Source organism: Anabrus simplex, chromosome 1, assembly GCF_040414725.1.
Source record: "Anabrus simplex isolate iqAnaSimp1 chromosome 1, ASM4041472v1, whole genome shotgun sequence".
NCBI classification, from domain to species: Eukaryota; Metazoa; Arthropoda; class Insecta; order Orthoptera; family Tettigoniidae; genus Anabrus; species Anabrus simplex.
Window position 1 is genome coordinate 1,547,352,121 of NC_090265.1, and position 21,741 is coordinate 1,547,373,861.

The 21,741-nt window shown below is 37.1% G+C and overlaps 1 protein-coding gene across 5 annotated transcripts in view; it reads right to left on the reverse strand.

Annotated features, from left to right (window-relative positions):
• shi (dynamin-1 shibire) overlaps positions 1-21,741 on the reverse strand; it is a 726,486-nt gene that overhangs the window by 364,956 nt on the left and 339,789 nt on the right. For all 5 annotated transcript variants that reach the window (XM_068225570.1, XM_068225571.1, XM_067138081.2 and 2 more), the window contains exons 15-16: positions 12,576-12,754; positions 12,285-12,491 (exon numbers count right to left, since the gene is read on the reverse strand). In XM_068225570.1, coding sequence (XP_068081671.1) covers positions 12,285-12,491; positions 12,576-12,754 — 386 coding nt within the window. The remainder of the gene's footprint in view (positions 1-12,284; positions 12,492-12,575; positions 12,755-21,741) is intronic.

The window sequence follows — 21,741 nt, forward strand, 5'->3', positions numbered from 1 at the left end:
GTTTTGGGCTGCAAAGAAGGCTTTCAGAAACATGTAACTGTTACCTAACGTGGTTTCTAATGGCCGTAAACGAATATATATATATATATAATTATGTAGTCTTGTTGAGTATTTATCCTTTTCTCTTTGCCTGATATTATTCCTACACAATTTAAATGGATGTATGTAAAGACCCTAGATAGTTTCTTTGAAATGTCGTAAAAGTCATAACGACGTTATCTTCACTGAAACTGCATATGAAAATTACGAGCTTGTGTATTTAAGTAGAACTGAGCAGTGTCATGAGGCATACTTTAAATTGAAGGTATTGGTGTAATAACCAGATATATCCACTTTTGGTCAAATATAAGATGTTACTACCATTGTATAGTTTAAACATTGCTCTAACGTATGGTACAAGAATGAGACTTGTCCACGGAACCAATTCAGAATAAGATGGGAAATGGACTTGTCGACGTAGTAGGCTGGTTGGGGCAAGAACCAGACGTGTCCGGAACTTGCCTTGTCATTGCACCAAACAGTATTTCACTTCCATTCCTTGGCTTTGGATAGGTGAAAGGCTATGCATTTTAATGAAACATTTACCGTTTGCTGTGTCTGATGTCCTATTATCTGTCATATGTCATTGTAATGATAACAGATGGCAACACTATTGGTAGTAGGTGAAAGAAAACAGTCAGTAAAGTCTGTTCTTGCTGTATTCTCTTTGGTTCCTAGTTGCCCAACATGGCTGAATATGAAATGAGTGACAGTGATTTGTGCGCTTCAGAATATGAGTATACATCTGATACAAATACAGTAGTTCCAGTGGTGAAACACATGTGCCAGAAGCAGATGTGAAATTTAAGCACATGGGAACACAATGAAAGAAAAAAATGTAGAAATATTGGAAAGGAATACGTAAATGTGGCGGGAAATGACGTGCCTCCAAAAAGTACTGGAGCATACTGTAAAAGGCAATGCTACAGCAAAATTAGTAATGAAATGAAAAGTACATTGATTAAGGAATTCTATAAACTGAAGACCAAAGAACAACAGGATGCATATTTATGTGGTTTAATCACAGTATCTGAAGTGCAGCGGAGAAGGCTGAGAACAGGTGAAGGAAACAGAGGACATTCGTTGTTCTATAAGGTATGTACGCATAGCAAGTGGCGTGCCTTTATTGTAAACGAACAGTTGGAACTAGTACTGCGGATGCAGAGGACCCAGAACAACATTGCCTTCCTCCTCTGCATCCACAGTACCTGTTCTAACATCTCGTGACTATGAGTTACTTACGAAGACTGATCATTGTTTGCAGGTTAGCGAGGACAGTTTGAAACTGTGGTATGCAAGCATTCCTTCTGTGGCTTTCATGGTGTTACAAAGAGCAGGGTAGAACGACTTTGTAAGGACTTGTCGCAGCATGCTACACCACCGCCTGATGGTAGTGGAAAACACGGAAACCGTCCCAACAAACATCAACATCATGTTATAGCTCAAGTTGATTTGCATATTAGAAGTTTCCCAAGGTGCACATCTCATTATAGCAGGAGTGACAATAGAAAACCAACATTATCTGTCCAGCCATATGAACCAGATCAACATTTGCAAATGCTGGCAGGATTGGGAACTAAACCACACATGTCCTATGATTTCTACTACAGTTATTTTACCACTCAGTTAAATATGTCGTTTGGAAAACCACAGACAGATGCATGTCAAGAATGTGATCTTATGGACATACGGCTCAAAATATGCAAGATGGAAGAAGAGAAAAAATTCCTTCAAACACAAAAAGAGCTGCACATGCGATGGGCTAGAGGATTCTATGTACACTTGAAGAAAATGTCTACTCGTGCACAAAAAGAGAAAAATATTGAAACTCCTTGCCGTAATTTAAAAAAAAAATTTGCCTCTGCCGTGTGTACCATCAGGTGATCAAGGGTTATGAATTTCATGTTGTTGGTCTGTATTGAACTGAGATTACATATAAATTATTAACATAAAAGTTTCCCACCTATTCAATACATAGTTTTATTTACACTGCGTGTATTTACATTACACGGGACTAGTTTCAACCCTACTTGGGGTCATCATCAGCCATATTTAAACACACACAATATTTGACGAAATCCTAAAACATGTTTCTAATGCAGTGAGAACAGTATGAAACAAATATGTAATTAACACTATGATGTGTGGTTGAATTAGGTGAAGTGCTATGATGCTAAAAATGTTGCATATGAAAGTGAAATATTACGAGTGACGATAGGTGAGCAATATATAATACAGTACACAAATACGTTAAAAAGTCTGGATACAGAAGTACAAATGAGAATGCTCTATGTTATGGATCAACTAGAGTCAAATTTTTTAGACACATGGTGTTTCAGATAGAATTCAGTAGGTCCTGGCAATACACTACGGTTGTAGACCGAGTGTTATGTTACTAAGACTGAACACAATATAATGTGGCACTTATAATAAAAGTGTACAAGTATGTACAAATGTTTGAGTAACAAATATGTACATGATACCCTCTATAAGAATCTGTGAGGAATTGGTATTCACTGTATCAGCTTAAGCAGAAATTTTCATACTTGAGGTAACCAAGAGTTATTGATATGACTGCAGGATTGATTGTTGGAACTGTGCAGACGAATATGAAGTTTTTGGAGTTGTAAGTAGACACTGTGCATGGTGACATGAATGGGTGGAACTCTCAGTTCATAGCGGAACAATGGGATCTACTAAAATTGAGAAAAAGCCAGTAAAAACGCAAAATATGCAGAAAGAAGAATAGATAACAACAAAGCGAATGGACACTCACCTTGTGCAGCGGTGTGTGCAGCTTAGCTGGTAGTGTGAGACTGGTGGCGAAAGGAGATATATGGGAGGAGAGGAAGGCGAGCGGCAGGCGCATGCGGGTTGAGCAGAGTGGTAGTGGCTTGGGAGAGGTGGGGGGGGGGGGGAAGGAGGGGGGAAAATTTAAGGTGGAGCTGAAGGGTGTGGGAGAAATGGTGATTGTTTCGGAAAAGTATCTTTAATTAAACTTAGGATCGAATTGAAGTTGGCTGAATTATTGTTTCTGAGAAAAGTGATGAATAAATCAAAAGGATGTTGGGTTTCTCTGAGATTTTATTAAGATTGTAACTGGCGTTAAAATATTGGTCTAGGTGTATGTAGTCATTTTCCATTATGTTGAGTGTATGTTGGGTATTCAGCCCGAAGGCTGGTTTGATCCTCTGCAACTCCGCCAACAGCTGTCATAAATAGCCTAGGCGTCACTGAATAGGCGTACTAGTTTAAAGTTAAGAACTTCATATTTAGGTTCCGTATTGAAGCAGAATTCACATCAAAGAAAAGTACAATAGTTCCACCTTTTCAATACATTATATTATGTGACAGTTTTACATTACAGTTAAACCTTCACATTTTTATACACTCGGGACCGGTTTCGACAGTGTACCTGTCATCATCAGCCAAGAACAATTAATCGAGGACAATAAACCTTATAATACTTCAGGTATGATATAACAGTGAATATAAAATTATACATTATCTATCTACAAAAAGGTGTGAACATGTCCAGGTAAAAAATCGCGATTTAAGAAAAATCATAGTCCTGTAGGGTGTACACTTATAAAATTTCTAATTAAAATAACGTGTTAAAAACCTGCTGTTATATTATAGCTATAGCAGAGATGTGTATAGGTGTAAATCTATGGAGTTTTGGCACTCAAGACATATAGCTATGTTTGACAAGTTAAAGTGTTCAAACATTTAGTTAAATGGTGTTCCACTTAGAATATGTATGTATTGTACTTTTCTTTGATGTGTAGGCGTACTAGGGAAATGAGGAGTGAGGTAGTTTCCCGTTGCTTTCCTCACCGAGCCAGCCGTTGCAATGACATATCAGTCTGCCAAGCCCACTGAAATGCATGCAACAACCGACCCTATGAACGATATTTTCACACCATTCATAACAGGGACTGGCTGCATAAGGAATGGTATTACTAGCTTCACTCATACCTCAATCACTTTCATATTGTCAAAGCCAAGGATGAGACTGGGACAGGTCAATGAAAGTAACAAATCTGATATAGCCCATACAAGAAGATATAGTGCACTGTAAACACTACATCTTGCCAGCAAAGGCATAAAGGACCCTTATTTGCTAATTCAAGAATGCCCATATCTTGTCCGATATTGGTGAGATTATGGTTATAATCTTGCATGTGTGGGCCAATAGCTGAAAACTTATTATATTTTATTACGTTAGTGTGCTCATGGTATCTTATATTGAAACTCCTTCCGGTCTGCTCAATGTACGACTTGTCACAGGTATTGTATTTGATCCTATAAACTCCTAATTTTAAAAAACTGCTGATCTTGTTGATATGTGACATATTGTGTAAAAAGTTCATGTTCTTATTGTTGCTTTTGAAAGCTATTTTAATGCCTTTTTTCTTAAGCTATTAGTTATCTTGTAAATATGATTGTTGAACATGAAGGTGGAAAATGTTAGAGGTTTAGTTATTTCTTTTCGAGGGCGATGTTTGTGTTTATTGATTATTCTTTCTCTAAAATGACTGCTGAAACCGTTTCGATTTTGCAATTCCGCGGATTGTGTTTAGTTCATTCTTTAGATCCTTCTTGGACATCGGTATGCTGAAAGCTCGATGAACTAGGTTATTGTATGTAGCTCATTTGTGGGACTGGGGGTGCATTGAATCTTGGCGAATGGTGTGATGTTTGGGACATCACTGCATCTTTTTAATTATTGAACTATGAAATTAATTGATAAGATGTGTATACTTAATCACTGATAGGTCATGTTTAAATTAATATATATATATATATATATATATATAGGGTTTTTATCATCCATTTCAATCATCATTTCATTTCTTTGTATCGCGGCTATAACGTATTCTGAACGAACAAATTATTGGGTAAAGTATTTCAACATCATGCATATTTATAACTTGCAGTAAATTTTCCAATAGCCGTTGTGAGGTGACCAGAGTCAGCAGGCTAATTTCAGCCCAATTCCAGGAAAAGTACGTCATCTAGGTTACGAGAGACCTTACCCTCTCTACCTCATGAAGAGACAGTTGATACATTATTAACACCCACTTTTCAAACTCCGCTTCGGGTCGCTTTATTTCAGCGGGAAAGTTCAGCCTATGTGAATGAACGTAATTAAGCAACGTGATGGATTCACAGCAATACATAGGAGAAGGGATGAGACCTCGAATCTTACTGGACCATGTGATATGGCTGATGGAAGGAGACTTTTGAACCGATATATACCACCGACAAGAGCTGGAGAGGACATTGAGATTCATACTCTTATTCTTACTCGTGAGCAGATTGTCACTTGTATTCGGACATTCTGATTCTGATTCTCACTCTTGGAAGATACTCTTACTACGATTCTACATCTACACATCGGAGAAGATTTTAACGTTGTTCACTTCGCATCTGAGTATATTCTACTCAAAAGTTACTCTCATTGGAACTTGTTATCTCAATGACGAGAAGTAGTCAACGGGAGACCGGCTATGACTAGTATAGGGCAGGAGAGCTTTTATTATGAATTTAGCTACGCTACTGTTCCGTAATACGGAAGAATACAAGTGTATTCTCTCCATGAACATAACCCATGGTGGTTTTGCATTTAAAATTAGGACTCATTAAGACTTTATGTAAGGATTACAGTAGGAAGTGTTAAGGACAGGAAATGTAGAAGTAGGACTGGAATCCAACAACAGAGAAGGCAGCCGGTACGAGATCCACACATCATCAGCTTCAAGACAACAGAGTCTACATATGGTGAGCTTATGGCATAAGTTACTGCAAGTCTTCGCGCAACAGTTCATTTTTAAAATTAATTTCATTCAATTTTTCTTTTGCTTCCGTAAGTTCAGATGTCGTTAAAACGCCGTTACGTCACGTTTTTCATCTTAATAAATAGCTGTTTTAATTTGTATTTTATGAAATGATTATTAATGATCCTTAAATTCCAAGTTAGTGTACTTAATGATTTGTATTCCGTTCACCTCACCCCTGGGAGTTTTTTGAGTCTCATTACGTATTATTATTATTATTATTATTATTATTATTATTATTATTATTATTATTAATTATCTACTTTTGTTTTCAAGCCATAAGCTTGAAGACTGGCACCCTTGGGATACTGTTTATGGAGAAACAATGACATATCATTTATTTATTTTAATATTAAAGTGACCCGCCACGTTATAATTTTGTCATACATCTGTGGGCCAAGTGGATACGTCACAATGGTGGAAGCTGTTTGTTCCCTTCAGGTGACGTGTTCTATTCACGGCAGTTTATCATTCTCAATGTAATGTTATTTTGGTGTAAGTCAATATCACACGAAACATGTTCACTTCCTTACATGAAACCACTTTATTGTTGCTACATCTATTCCTTAACAACACACAGTTGTACACAACACTACACTATTAAGGGAAAAACATTGAAGCAATTTACTATCGATTCTGTCAAGTGCAGATATCAACAAGTTCTCAGACTGGTTCACTTCATCACCACACACTCGATTCTGTAAAGTAGAGATATCAACAGTCCATACACTGATTATTCACTCTGGCATCACAAGGCAAGACTGACTATCCTCTCACTCAAGTCGACAAATACAGATATCAACTCACTCTAACCCACACTCGACATTCTCTTACTGCTCTGTCTCTCTCACTGTCATTGTCTCACTAACTGCCTGACTGACTGCACCAAGAGGTCCAACTCTGACCCCGACTCCAACACCAACACTGACAGACTGTCGGCCTGTCAACTCGATATATGTACTGTTCTACCAACGGTCTAGAACTAATGACTTCTGAAAATGTTCTTGCAACTAAGCTGCAACACACTAAATGGAACACACAAGGGACAATCGATTGGCCGGCCTCTCGTTTGGAGTAGATCAAACTCGAATGTTCAGTTACTGTTTACAAACACACATGGACATGTCTACAACATTCCTAATGTTTCTACATGTATCTGGATAATAAATCATTACTATAAGTTTCCAGAAACCTTCATATGTATCAGAATGATAGTGGATTATACCCAATACACAAATATTACAGTTTTTTCTACAGTTTTCGACTACACAGATTTTGAGGTTAGACATATTCACAATACGTATTCGAAGTTGCAGAAATTTATAATACATATTTACAGGGTATAGTCGTACTTAACATTTATTAAAAGATCAATTATATTAACAATAATAATGAAAGATTTTACAAGAGTTAAGTTATGTGTAGGATGGCGTACACACGACAAGTTGTGGGAATACAGTTTTTGTATTCACGTTTCGAGCTCTGGCAACAGTTACTTCTACCTGTACGATGAGTCTTGTGGGAGGAAAGGTCCAAGTGAAGTGATAAGTTGTCTGCACCATTTCATTAATAACATACTTGACAAAAATATAGAACATTTGCATATATTTATTGACAACTGTAGTGCCCAAAACAAAAATAACAGCATGGTGCAGTATCCGTACACACAAGTGTTCAAGAGGATCTTTCAAGACAATAACTAATGCATTTCCTGTCCCAGGACACAGCTTTTTACCCTGCGACTGCAGCTTTACTTTGTTGAAAAGGAAAGACGGAAACATAAGCGGTTAATACCTAACAAGAGACTAGAAAAAAACTCATCCAAAGTACATCCAAGAAGTTCAATATGGTTGATGTTACACAAGATCTATTTTTAGACTTCTCGTCCCACCTCAAAAAGCTGTTTCGGTCTAACATTACGAGTGCTGATAATGAGAAGTTCACTATTTCAAAGTACAGGTTCTTTGAATACTCCACTGAACACAAGCATGTAGTTCACTGTAGTGCATCATTATCACAACTTACCTATCAAGATTTTGTCATGCAGAAAGCCTCAACTACATTGACTTTTCCTGAGGGAAAACTTTATAAAGCTCCTCTGACAGCTAAATCTGCCAAATAAAGAGATGTCATGAATCTTGCTAAGAAGTATGTACCAGCCTAAGACATGGAATTTTATAATAAGTTGGTTTGTGACAGAATTGTTACGAATGCTAAATCCAGTTCATCTGAAGGAGAAGCACAATAAACTACTTATTGTACAGCTGTGTCTTCTATTAGGGTATCCATTTTTTCTGTAATTATAAGACACCTCGTAATATTCAGTAACCTGTGCAGTGCTAATAGTTGTAGTTTCTTTAGTTACTTGATTATTTATATGACTTTGTATTCCCAAAACAAAGTTGTTAGGTGCAAGAGAGAGACATGTCTAATTTTTTTAAAATTCAATAAATATCAAAATAAATCTTTGTTTCGTTATCTTGTAAGCTATTACAGTGTGTTGGTGGCCTAATTAGAGGTTGGGAAAAAACAATACCGATTAAAATGTTTTCCCTAGTTGTGGACAGTTTCGTGTTTTACTTGGAAGTAGGTAAATGTGACTTGCCTGGTTATTGCAAAAATTCCTTCAACTAAGGAAAATGTCTGCCACCTAGCCATGATACCTACCCTGAGGTGACCTCTTGCACCCTGCCGCCAGGTTATAGCCACGTACACAACTCGGAATGGACATGCCAACAAAAAAGTGGCAATACAAAAGTTCACAAAGCTGTTTCATTGTATATTTTGTGTGCTATATTCATCAACAAGTACCAAGCAAGTTGGCCGTGCAGTTAGGGTCGTGCAGCTGTGAGCCTCCATGCGGGAGATAGTGGGTTGGAACCCCACTGTCGGCAGCCCTAAAGATGGTTTTCTGTGGTTTCCCATTTACACAACAGGCAAATGCTGGGGCTGTACCTTAATTAAGGCCATGGCCACTTCCTTCGCACTCCTAGACCTTTCCTATACTGCCGTCGACATAAACCAATCTATATCAATGCGACAAGAGGAAAATTGTAAAACATCAACAGGTGACTAGAGGAGTATCAATAAATTTAAAATGAATCATTCATTTATGTGGTCCCTTGAGGAATAATACCAGCATAGTCCACAGCATGGTGTAAGTTTAACCCATACAGTAATGTATATGTTATGCATAGTCTGTCACAACACTGTGAATTCTTGGATGCACTTCTCGTTTTTAAACTGCTCCACTCCTTGGTGAATTCCCCACAACTCCTAGAAAAATGAACTTTATACGTACCAGACAGACGCACAAGGTTTAATTATACACTGTCTTCAAATTGGCATAGAACTAACTATGCATTCTATGGACCAACTGCGCGAATGCCAAGATTGCGAAACAAAGTGGATATCGATGTATTTAATTGTTCATTGTCAAAATTTAGAAATCACTTGTACAGTCTCCAGAAGTGATTATAGCTTTCCTGTCCATACTTGTGCTATAACCTATGTACACTGTACTTTTTCTTTTCTTTTTTTTTTTTTTTTTTTAACTTCCTTCTTATACTCCACTGACTCTTCATTTCTTTTCAGTTTGTTTTATTTATTTTTCTCCAATGCTTTATAAAATGGCATTACCATTAATAAAGTATTATTACACATGGAGCTACAACCTAATTACTTCCCAGAATTCATTCCTTTCAGAAAATATGAAAGCTAATGGCTCTTTCGGTACATCACAAATTTTGTTGCCCGATACAGTGTCATTTGATTTGGCGATAGTCCTATATTTCACGTTTCTGCTCTTTTTTAGCATCCTTTATAGAATGCTTACTGATGAGGTAAATTAAACACTGAATAATTATTACATTAACTTTAGGAAAATGACAAGTATAAGGATTACACATTTTTGTGAATAAAAAGCTTTCTTACAAGGCTAAAATGCATTGCACTGAACATCACTTTAACTTTTACTAGTCTTAAGAGACTCATGAGATGAACATTTTAGCCTCGACAAAAATATATTTTTAACTGCACATGAACAGCTTCTGAAATGGGTGGAGAGATGCGAGGCAACAAGAGCAAGCACATACCAATGCAGTATAGTAAAAGCACACACATCATACACAATTTCACAATAAAATTTAAAATACAAGAGATGCCAGAAGAGTTTATTTTATTCTTACTGCCCATCAACACATAGTATGAAGGAATTCCCAACAACAAATTTCTCAACAAGGAACAGGAAGTGTACGTATGTGCTAGTAAAATACGAAAGAAAATAGAGGACTGCCATGAAAGATTAAATAAATAACAACACAAATTCAACAATCGAAGAGGAAGTTTAAAAATAAATAAATAAATAAATAAATAAATAAATAAATAAATAAATAAATAATGCATTGTGTGTAACTTCCCTTCAACTTCAGTAACATCAGCTTTAAGAAAATCTCTATTCAACATGAAGGTTGCAAAGAAATACAATTATGCCCAATTATTATTATTATTATTATTATTATTATTATTATTATTATTATTATTATTATTATTATTATTATTAAGCATATGATTAATACAATAGTATATACAATACGTACAACAACCATCTCAAGTTCATAACTAAAGTTCCATATCAAAAGTGTAAGTCCTCTTCAGAGCCTATATAAGCATGCCCCAATGATAACTTTTCATTGAGAGATTTACTCAAATGATTGGTCTTTATACCACTCCACAGCCATTCCTGCATATTCCTGAAATTGTCAACATTTCTACGGAAATAAGAACTAAAAACTTGATTTGTGAGTTATAACACACACAGATATATGATAGATACAGATGTACGACTGGGAAAATATGCTGCATCATCTCAATTCGCTGTGTTAAGTCTGTAGACTGCAATGACAGTCTACATATGGTTATATGTCATTGATGAATTCTGATTTTTTTCTTTACGTCCACTGTTTTGCCATCAGGGACAAATTCCGAATGGACAGTTCCCTATGAATTAATCACAGATATCTTGACACCACTGGAAACGCATAAGATGGTGCTGTGGAAAAGTGGAAGTTTGGCCACAGGAATGAGAGTTCATAGTCCTGAAAATGAAAATCCACAGCCTGTTTCCAGTCATTTGACCGGGTCAGGAATGGAATGAATGAAGCCCCCATCGAGCGGCGAGGATAGGAATTGTGCTGGCTGCCGAAGCCTGTCGCACTCCTCTGGGGCAATGATTAATGAATGACCGATGGAATGAAATGATACTGGAGAGTGTTGCTGGAATTAAATATGGCAGGGGAAAACTGGAGTACCTGGAGAAAAACCTGTCCCACCTCCGCTTTGTCCAGCACAAATCTCACACGGAGTGACCAAGATTTGAACCACGTAACCCAGCAGCGAGAGGCCGGCGCGCGGAGCCACGGAGGCTCTTTTCATAGTCCTGATGAGGGTAAATTAAAAATGATCTATGTAAAGCAATTCTGATGCCACATTGTTGCTTTTACAATGAGTCAATCTTGACAGGCATTCACACTACGTGAACATTCAGAACCTGGTCTATAAGTGAGGGAATTTTTAATTGTGTTGCAGGCAACAACAGAGTACTACAGCCACATCATGTTCAACATTTTCTTTAGTTCTCTGATAGGATCATCCTACCCCTTTGATTTATTTTTTTTCAACGTCGCACCGGCACAGATTTCACGGTGCCAATGGGACAGGAACAGGCTAGGAGTGGGAAGGAAGTAGCTGTGGCCTTAATTAAGGTACAGCCCCAAACATTTGCCTAGTGTTAAAATGGTAAACTATGGAAAACCATCTTCAGGGCTGTTGAGAGTGGGGTTCATGCCCGCTATCTCCCGAACAAAAGCTCATAACTGCACAACCCTAATCGCATGGCCAGGTCGCTCGGTCTGCCTCTTAGGACAGTCAAAATAAAACTCATATTGAAAGGAGTTAGCACACTGAAGCATGTCCATGCCTGAATCATGTGGCACCACTTGCATTAGAGTGTTACACACAATGAGCTTCCAGAACATAAAATGTTCATCGCACACAAAGAACCATGTACCTGACATATGACGACTTAAGAAAAGACTTTGTAGTAATCAGACTTCACATTATGAGAAAATTTGAAACTGAAAAAATAATTTGTAAATACAATGCTATAATAATACAACAATATTCTAAAACACTGACTCACCCAAACAAAATAAAAGCCACTTATCTTATGACCAAAAGTTATCTGTGTGGAAGGACAAGTCTTGTTCTGGACAGTTTAAGGGAAGTTACTCAAATAAATAGTAGTTTTTTATTAAAATAAAGAGAAGCAACAGTGATCTATTCCAGGTCTTTTAGAGTGTGACACACACAAGTTAAAGAAACACATCTGCAAGAAAAGGTACTCACGAAGGTATGAGTGGTGGAGGCAATCCAGCGCCTCCTGGTCGACCAGGGGGCATAGGGGGTACTCGTCCCATATCAGGGCCAGGTCGGTTGGGGATATTGGGTGCTGGTCGTCCCGTTGCAGGTGGAGGTGGGGGAACTCTTGAACCCATTGCTACAACTGGCTGTACAGGAGTTCGTCTAGGTCCACCAGGTGAAGGAGGTGAGAGTCTGTAAAAAATATATTTTATACTGGATGGCTCTATCCTTTGCAGGTATTATCACTATGTCTTTTAGACATTCACTAACACTCACCTGGGATTATCCAGACCAGAAGCCAACCAATCATTCTTCACTGGAGGAGGAACAGGAGTAGAAACTGTTGCCATGGAAACATCACCAATGATTCTAAGAGCCTCTTTACAGGCATGATACATTCTTAACATTTCTTCACGCTTCAGGGCTTCCTCAGGACTCTCCTCCATCATTTGGGACTGTGAACAACCCAAATAAAATTCAGTTTGCTTAAAAATCTTTGCCATAAGAGCTGCTAACTTTAGAAGTTATTGCTACATTATTTTTGAGCAGGGAAGAAATTAGCCACTGGTCCTGGGAAACGAGGTATGAAACATAACTTCAGGAATAAGGAACATTCAAAAGCAAAAAAAGAACCTTTACTTTACCACCTCGCATAGGTTACCTCCAGAACCATGGATGATAATGATTGGGTTATCAGTCTATAGACTGGTTAGATCAAGCTCTCCATTCCACCCAAACCTGCACTAAACGTTTCAGTTTTACAATCTACCCATCTCACCTTCAGCATTCTTCTGCAACACCACATTTCAACTCCTATTCTCTTTCTTTCTGAGCTAATTACTATTATTAATCAGGTTTCACTTCCACACAATGCCACATTCGAGATGAAAATCTTCAAAAATATCTTTCTAATTTCTGTGCATATTCACTAGCATCAAAAAGTTTAAACTCACTTCTGAAATTCTCTATATATTCTAGAAACTGATACTTAATCAAGTATTGGATTTCTGATCCATATCCTGCTGCAGATATTTGTCCGTTTTGATTCGTTGCACACTAAAACATATTTAATTATTATTTAGGTATTATGTACAGTAGGTATCTGGAGAGTGGCACTTGTATTATCTTCAGCCTACGTGCACCAAATGTCAGGCTGGATTCAGTTATACTGCTATACCACAGCATTTGCGAACCTTAACTCTTTCACTGCGAAAGTCGACTTGTCGACTTACTTCCCTATTGCAAGCTGTCCACTTCATGACCGTATCGATTAATTCAATCAACAAATTATTAAACAAATTAACACCATCTAATCAATACTTTATTTCTTGCCTTTTGGCAATGTTGATAATGTTTTAATAATTCTGCCAAAAGGCAAGAAATAAAGTATCGATTAGGTGGTGTTAATTTGTCAAATAATTTGTTAATTACTTCCCTATAGCATTCGCTGTGGTAAATGACTTTTGTCGACTTCTTAATGTGCCATATCAGATATGCCCCAAAGAATAATGTAGGTAATATAGTGTAATATTGTGCATTTAATACAAGAAGGAGTCATGGTGCAATATTGAAGTTGCGTAATGCAAGATCTCGGCAGCGTGTGGCTTCAGAAATAACTTCTTATCTTCCATAGTGACAGCAAACAGCTCGGGTATTCTGTATGATTCAACTGGAGAATTTATGAGAGTGTTTGAGAGCGGCCGATTCAAAAGAGACCAATCACAGCCCTGGAAGCGAAACTGCGGAATGATAGGAATATACAGAACAAATGAAGTCAAACCTACCAACTTCAGAATTTACAGTGCTGCACTATTCTTGATTTTATTAGGCAATCTGTTATAAAGCCCCTCTCTCAAGAACCAGAGAAACAAGGAAATACCATTTGGTCCTTGTTTCAATGACGGTGAAATCCTGACATTCACCTCCCCGCGGTAGAGAGGGGGCAACGACTGCATATAAAAATAATATTTTATATGCAGGCAGCTAACAAATGAAGGGACTGATTATCTCCCGGTATAAGGAGATCCCCTATACCAAGTGCCAACAGTCTCTTTGAGAGTGGATGAGCGGGTATGGGTAAGGGCACTCTATTGTCCTGGGGACAAAAAATTGTTCCCAAAGGTGGAGGAACCAGTTTGGTCAACGGCATTAGGAAGCAGAAGGCAATGGGAAACCACTGCATTAAAGATCCTGAGAGATATTCCAATAAATCCACATGGCATGGCTGCAACGTCAAGATTGGAGCTGGCCCTGTGGATCATCTACCTCCGTTTGGAGACGATGGCTTAAGAAGAAGTTATAAAGCCATACTCCACATTTTTTATATGAAATAGAAGCAAGTTAGACGTTAAAAACTATCTGTAGACAGGTTACAGTACTTAATTCTGAACTAATAATATAATTAATATATTTCTATTGATTCAGCGCTTTGCCGAGCAAGCGGCTGAGCCATGGCGTCATCACATCAGTGAAATCCCCGATGATATTACCAATACCGGAAGTTTGGTGAACGCAGCAGTTTCTGGATTTGGGAAGCTCACTCTGTCTTGAAGTTGCTAACCGCATGGGTAGGTGTTTCTTATATTAAGCCAGTGTTATATGAAAGTAACTTTTACAGTGACGATTTTTAATCAAACAAGTATACATATTTTTGTGAAAGCTGAAACGTTATTTTATGAGAATATATTACCTAAATGCAAGTGATATAATGTAATTACGAAAGTGTATTGTACAGTAAAAAAGCAATTACTTTTGCTATATAGATAAGATCACGTATGATGATGCAGTATCCCAGAGTGCGGTTGTGCACGGGATTGCATTTGCATCTGTATAGTGCAAATATTGTGATCGGTACGCATCCGGTAATGCGAAGAACGTGTGCGAATCGTCGTTATTGTTTCGGTATAATTTAATGGTGTGTGCGAAGCACCACATTTCAAAGATGATGGAAGAAGAAAGGACCTGCAGAGTATTTGGTAACGCCATGCAGTTTGTTGCTATAATGGCATAATTTTTGCAGACACAGCGGCCTGGAACCATGAAGAAGCTGAGACAACACCAGATAAGTTCATCTTTAAAAAATTTTAGGCATGCTTAGGTAGAAGAAATTAGGCTAATCCGATCCTATAGTAGTTTAACTGTAAGGGCCAGTCCTTTTGTGGCTGAGCTATGTTTTCTTTTTATAGTTTAATGTCATGTTTCAGGGAAGATGCATTTTGAACCGTGATGTTTTAATATTATTTTATTTCATTTTTATAAGATCGGAAAGAGGGAAATGATTAGGTGTAGATGAGAATATATGTATGTCAAGAGGTAACTGTGTATTCCATTTTTTTTGTAATAAGATGTAAACTCTTTTATTAAGAAGGCTGCACAGCGTAAAGGTTGTTTGGGAATAAATTTCAGTAGAGAACATTTTTTTTAAGCATGTAGCATGTTTACAGGAGTGGATGGCAGTTGTAACCAGCGTGAAAGTGCACCGCTGAACTAGTATCTTTTAGATCGGCAAAGAGAACTAACTAATTGGTATTGTGTTATAAATTTACGAGAAAAAGGCAAGATTAGCCTGATACTGAGATTACAATGTGCGTTAATACAGGACGTGGGTGCCTGGTATATAATAAAGGGGAAATATAATGGTGCAGCTGCATGATGAGAGAGAGGCTTGATTTGCCTTGAGTGTTCTTTAATATACCATGAGAGTCAAACTCATGGACTCCGAAGTGTTAAGCCAGATGTGCCGTATGTCGTATAATACCCGTGTTAAATTGGAATAGGTATATAAGGCCATATGAATGTGTATTGTAATGCCTTAAGTTGAGTTTGAGGCCTTGTGTTAGTTTAATGAACAGAGAAGTGAATGGCAGAGTTAATTTATGTTCCCAGATATATTGGAATCTCTCAGGCAGGAATTAACAATCCAATTAGTTAGTATCTTTTCTTGCGAGGCAGGATGTTTCATAGCTGGAGCGTTAGAAGTGTCACTTGATTTATAATATAGCGTGCTAAGTGAAAGACCAACATATGGACAGCTGAGCCAGGAGTTCCGTGTTCTTTTTAATATGAAGGAGTTTAGCATCTTATTGCTTGTATTTCAGATAGCAGATACACAGATGTTTTGTTTATTTTATTTCATGAATTTTACAGGTTTCTTTGCAGTGTTTATTTTATATTGCATTGTGTTACATGTATTTATTGCTAATCATGTCATTGTCATCGTTGATAAAGACTTGTTCTTAAATATGAGTCCGGAGCTCATTTTATTGGGAAGTAGGCTTTCAAGCCATCCAATTTGTAACAGAGTGGTCTGTTAGTAAACTCAGTGTAGCTATAATTTAGGAACCCTGGAACATTGATTTGTTAATAAGTGCTGTAAATATAATTTTAAATTATGAATCGGATTTAGCATAATTTTATTCTGTCGCGGTATGTCCTATATCCGTAAAATGAATAATATCCGCCAGGATTCGATAAGATGAACTTAACTGTGTTGACTCAATGAGAAGTGTGTATTTCCTCCACAAGTTGTTTTTATTTATACATTTTTTTAAATGTCTTTTTGCGACATGTAATAATTTTGTGCTAATTATGTGCACGGCACATATTGGAAATTCTGACATTTATTTGAGCCATATTTTTAATTGTTTTCATATTAATTTGTTTATTTTTGAGTTTCAATAATGTTTTCTTAGATAACAAATTTATCTTACCCCTAATTTTAAATTTTATTTCTGAATTATGTTACTGTTTCCTGTTCACATACCTATGGTATATTTTATCCTGAGATTTTTAATTTATTATTGCCCTGATCATATTTTTACGAACCGAACACGCAGCTCTCCGAAGGCGCCGGTAGACTGTATTTTAGATGGGAACGGTACAGAATTATCTTGGCTTCCGTACGTGGGGCTTGTTATGATGTTGATCGGGTAAGCTCCATAGCCACGATAACTCATTGTTATCGCCCATTATGTCCAGATACTGTTATTCAGGGACGGAGTAGTATGTTATCTAAATTTGCATTGTTAACCCTGAATGTGCGATTTAATTTTGAAGTAGGCAGACGTTATTTATTTTTGTTAAGGCTATTATATGATGTTGAAACCACAAATAGTGAAAAGACGCCTTACCTATTTTGGAGCCAATAGAATGATGCTCTTCGCACACATAGCAAGTGGTTATATAGGCTTTTATAGGATTTTGGAATTTGAAATTTGGGGAATGTCAGCGATGGATACCTGAGCTTAAATATTCATAAATTTAGATAGGCCGAGATGATTTTGAATGGGCGAATGATAGATGATGAAGTCTGAGATTCTTATTCGATACCCAGACAGAGTCATGTGAACTGGCAACCTAATGTAGTAGACAATTGAGTCTAAGGTCCTGTGTTCAATATTACTTGTTAGTATGAGAATACAAGAAGACATAATATATTTAGAGAAAGTTAGTAATTACTGAATAAATAACGTTGGGTAAATATCGGCATTTATATTTTTATATGGTAGATATTGTGGATAGAACATGTTAGCCGATGAGAAAGGCATGTTAAATATTAAATGATTCCATTGGAATTCATGAACAATAAAATGATTTCACGTGAGGTAGATGCTGTTATATCCTTCAGATATAACTGATCAGAGACATAGCCTGAAGAATTTGTTTGTATAGCAAATTTTAAATAGCCAGTGAGTTAGTAGATTTGTAATTTAGATTCAGTTAGGGACACGAGATAGCCTCAATCTCGGATGGAAAGAGATAACAATAGTGGCATTGTTATCGAAGGTTGAAGGTGTATGAACCATTGTAACGGAAAATATTATCCTTTAGCTGGAGATAATATATAGTTAAGCAGTGTTGTCTAATGCATATACTTGAGCCCAAATTAGGAAAAGCCTATATTTAATTAAATATTTGGGGCTATGATTAAAATTTTTTTTTAATTACTTGAATACGCGTGGATTTTATATTGCTTGTGCGTGATAAGAACATTATTGATATTTGGTAGGTGGTTTCTGCATGGCGGATTGTAAAGCCATATTGTTTGTTTTATGAGTAACGTAAATCGCAGAAACTGATGAAATTTATAAACCTGGGGAACACACTTAAAGCTTTCGTTATGGATTCTAGGCCACGTAGTCGCATTTTGATTTTGTATTATGGCAGTAACCTTAGCTGACCTGTTGGCTAAGATGGACTTGGCGGAGAAAGAGGCGAAGGAGCGTGAACAAGCAGCGGAAAGACGTGAACAGGAGCATATGCAACACATTAAGGAGAAAATAGACTTTGTGACTGCAGAAATAGACAGAAGAATGACAAGGATCATGGAGACAATGGAGTTAGCAGCGGTTGAAGATGAGAAACGTGAACAGGAGCGTATGCAGAAGATTACGGAGAAAATAGACTTGGTGTCTGCGGAAGTGATAAATCGCGAACTCAAAAACATTAATGAACTTTCTGATAAAATAGTACAGGGGAATGTAAAACTGGAGGAGAAGATTGACATTGTTCAAAAGTGCTGTCAGGAAGGAATGATACGTTTAGAGAAGCGTATGAATGATATAGAGAATAGAAATGAGGAACAGGTAGACCGGATCAGAAAAACCATTGAAGAGTTAACTAGCAAAATAACAGATGGAGCCGTAAAGATTGAAAAGCAATTGGAGGAAATGACAAATAGCTTCGAGGAGGCGCGAACTGAGGCAAGAATCGAAGCGCGATCGACCACTTAAGTGAGGTTACAGAAGAAAGATTTTCTAATATTATGGAGGAAATTAGTACCCAGATAGCCGACGTACAATGGAAGAATGAGGATAAGCTGGAAGTGAAGTTATCTGAAAAACAACGGGAAATTGAGTCGAAGATGAGGACTATGAAAGAAGAATTGAGACAAGAGGTTACAGATCAAATCGCAGGCAAGGGTGAAGAAATCAAAAAGATGATTTTGGTAGATAGAGAGAATGTTAGAGTCAGTATACAAGAAGTAGGTGCAAGTATCAAGGCATGGGCTGAATCTTCACCAAAAAAAATACGAATAAGTTGATATCTGTAGAAAAGGAAGTGCAGCATTTGAAGGATAAAATAGAATTACTTGACCTAAGAACAAACAAGGAGATGGATAAGCTGAAGTGTTCAATGCAGCATAATACTACTGAAAGAGAAACTAGTCAAGCTAGTGAACCAGTTCTGCTTATAATACCAATATAAATGGTCCGTCATTGGACATTATAAATTTTCCAGCTAACTCATTCCTGGTTGTCAGTGTTTCGCCCCCGGGTGCTAGGCTGGGCTCATCAGTTGGTACCTAGCACACCTACCAAGACGCTGGCTAGTGCATACTGTGGAGGCCACTGCGTAGGCTAATTGTAGCCACCGGCAGTGCCAATGCACTATTAGAGACCCTGTCTCACTACTAAAAATTGATGCCTGCCTGGCCATCAGATGATATCATGGCCTCCACAGTATGCACTAGCCAGCGTCTTGGTAGGTGTGCTAGGTACCAACTGATGAGCCCAGCCTAGCACACGGGGGGGCGAAACGCTGGCAACCAGGAATGAGTTAGCTGGAAAATTTATAATGTCCAATAACGGACCATTTATATTGGTATTATAAATTTACTCATTCGGAACAAATATTTCAGATTCTCTATGGGAATCAACATCTATATCACCAGCTCTGCTTAGCGACCTTTTGAATTTACCAAGACCGGAAGACCATCTACGCCAAGAGAGACGAACGGAGGCCAAATTTACAACATATTTCGTACATCTTCAGAAGATAAACCCCTTAAATTTAGAGGATTAGATGATAGAACACCACGTGCATTTCTTCAAGGGATGGAAGATTATATGACAGATAATAGGGTACTAGCTAACAGAAGATTACATACAATTGGCAAATTCTTATATGATTCAGCGTTAGAATGGATTATGGCATTCCAATATACGTTCAATCAATCAATCAATCAATCAATCAATCCTGATCTGCATTTAGGGCAGTCGCCCAGGTGGCAGATTCCCTATCTGTTGCTTTCCAAGCCTTTTCCTAAATGATTTCAAAGAAACTGGAAATTTATTGAACGTCTCCCTTGGTAAGTTATTCCAATCCCTAACTCCCCTTCCTATAAATGAATATTTGCCCCAGTTTGTCCTCTTGAATTCCAACTTTATCTTCATATTGTGATCTTTCCTACTTTTATAAACGCCATTCAAACTTATTCGTCTACTAATGTCATTCCACGCCAACTCTCCGCTGACAGCTCGGAACATACCACTTATTACATGTAATAAATATCATTTTTGGTCCGTATTGATGATATTTGATTGAAATAATAACATTAAGTTATTTATTAGACCACCTGATCAATACAAAATCGTCTTGGATGATTTACATAAATTTGTTAGCTAATAATGGTACATGTTTCGCCTTCCCTGAAGGCATCATCAGCCATAGTCTTAACCTTAAATTAAAAATAAGCGTCTAAATAACATGTAGTAATGAAATGAATTTTAAAATCTTGAAGAGATTTGAAGTAAAATAATATTAAAAATAACAATGATAGTTTGATAATACAATGTGATGAGATATAATAGTGGAAGTATTAACCAAATTAACATTAGAAGGCTGCTAAAATAAGTACAATGGATAAAACAACAGATTGGTATACAACAAGTAGTAAGATTGCATAAAAGTAAAGTTGATAGTCTGGCGGTTATAATTAGACGATGGCGAAAAATCGTATATAATCAAAGTAAAGAAGAGAGAATAAAAGTCAGAGTTAGTCGAGAGATCCGAAGTTAATCATGATCTTGAAGATAAAAGATGAAAGTCAGATGCATATGGTGAAGTTGTAGAACACGTTGAGGATATGAAGTTGGTGAATAGAAGTTGAAGAACAGTTTCAAATAGGATCACTATGGACCATCTCAAAATTTGAAGTGATGTTCAAATGTTGTAAATTGTGAGTTTGTAGATATTCTAGTTGAAAAAGTATATAAAAGTGGAATCTGTAAAAGGAAGCAAGAAACGTGGAGTTAATTGTGTGAAAAGAATATTTGAAAATATTGAAGTAGAATCGTGTGCACTTCTAACTCATAATGTTACAAGCTATCTTTGTCACCGTCAAATGGTAAGTGCACACGATTCTACTTCAATATTTTCAAATATTCTTTTCACACAATTAACTCCACGTTTCTTGCTTCCTTTCACAGATTCCACTTTTATATACTTTTTCAACTGGAATATCTACAAACTCACAATTTACAACATTTGAACATCACTTCAAATTTTGAGATGGTCCATAGTGATCCTATTTGAAACTGTTCTTCAACTTCTATTCACCAACTTCATATCCTCAACGTGTTCTACAACTTCACCATATGCATCTGACTTTCATCTTTTATCTTCAAGATCATGATTAACTTCGGATCTCTCGACTAACTTT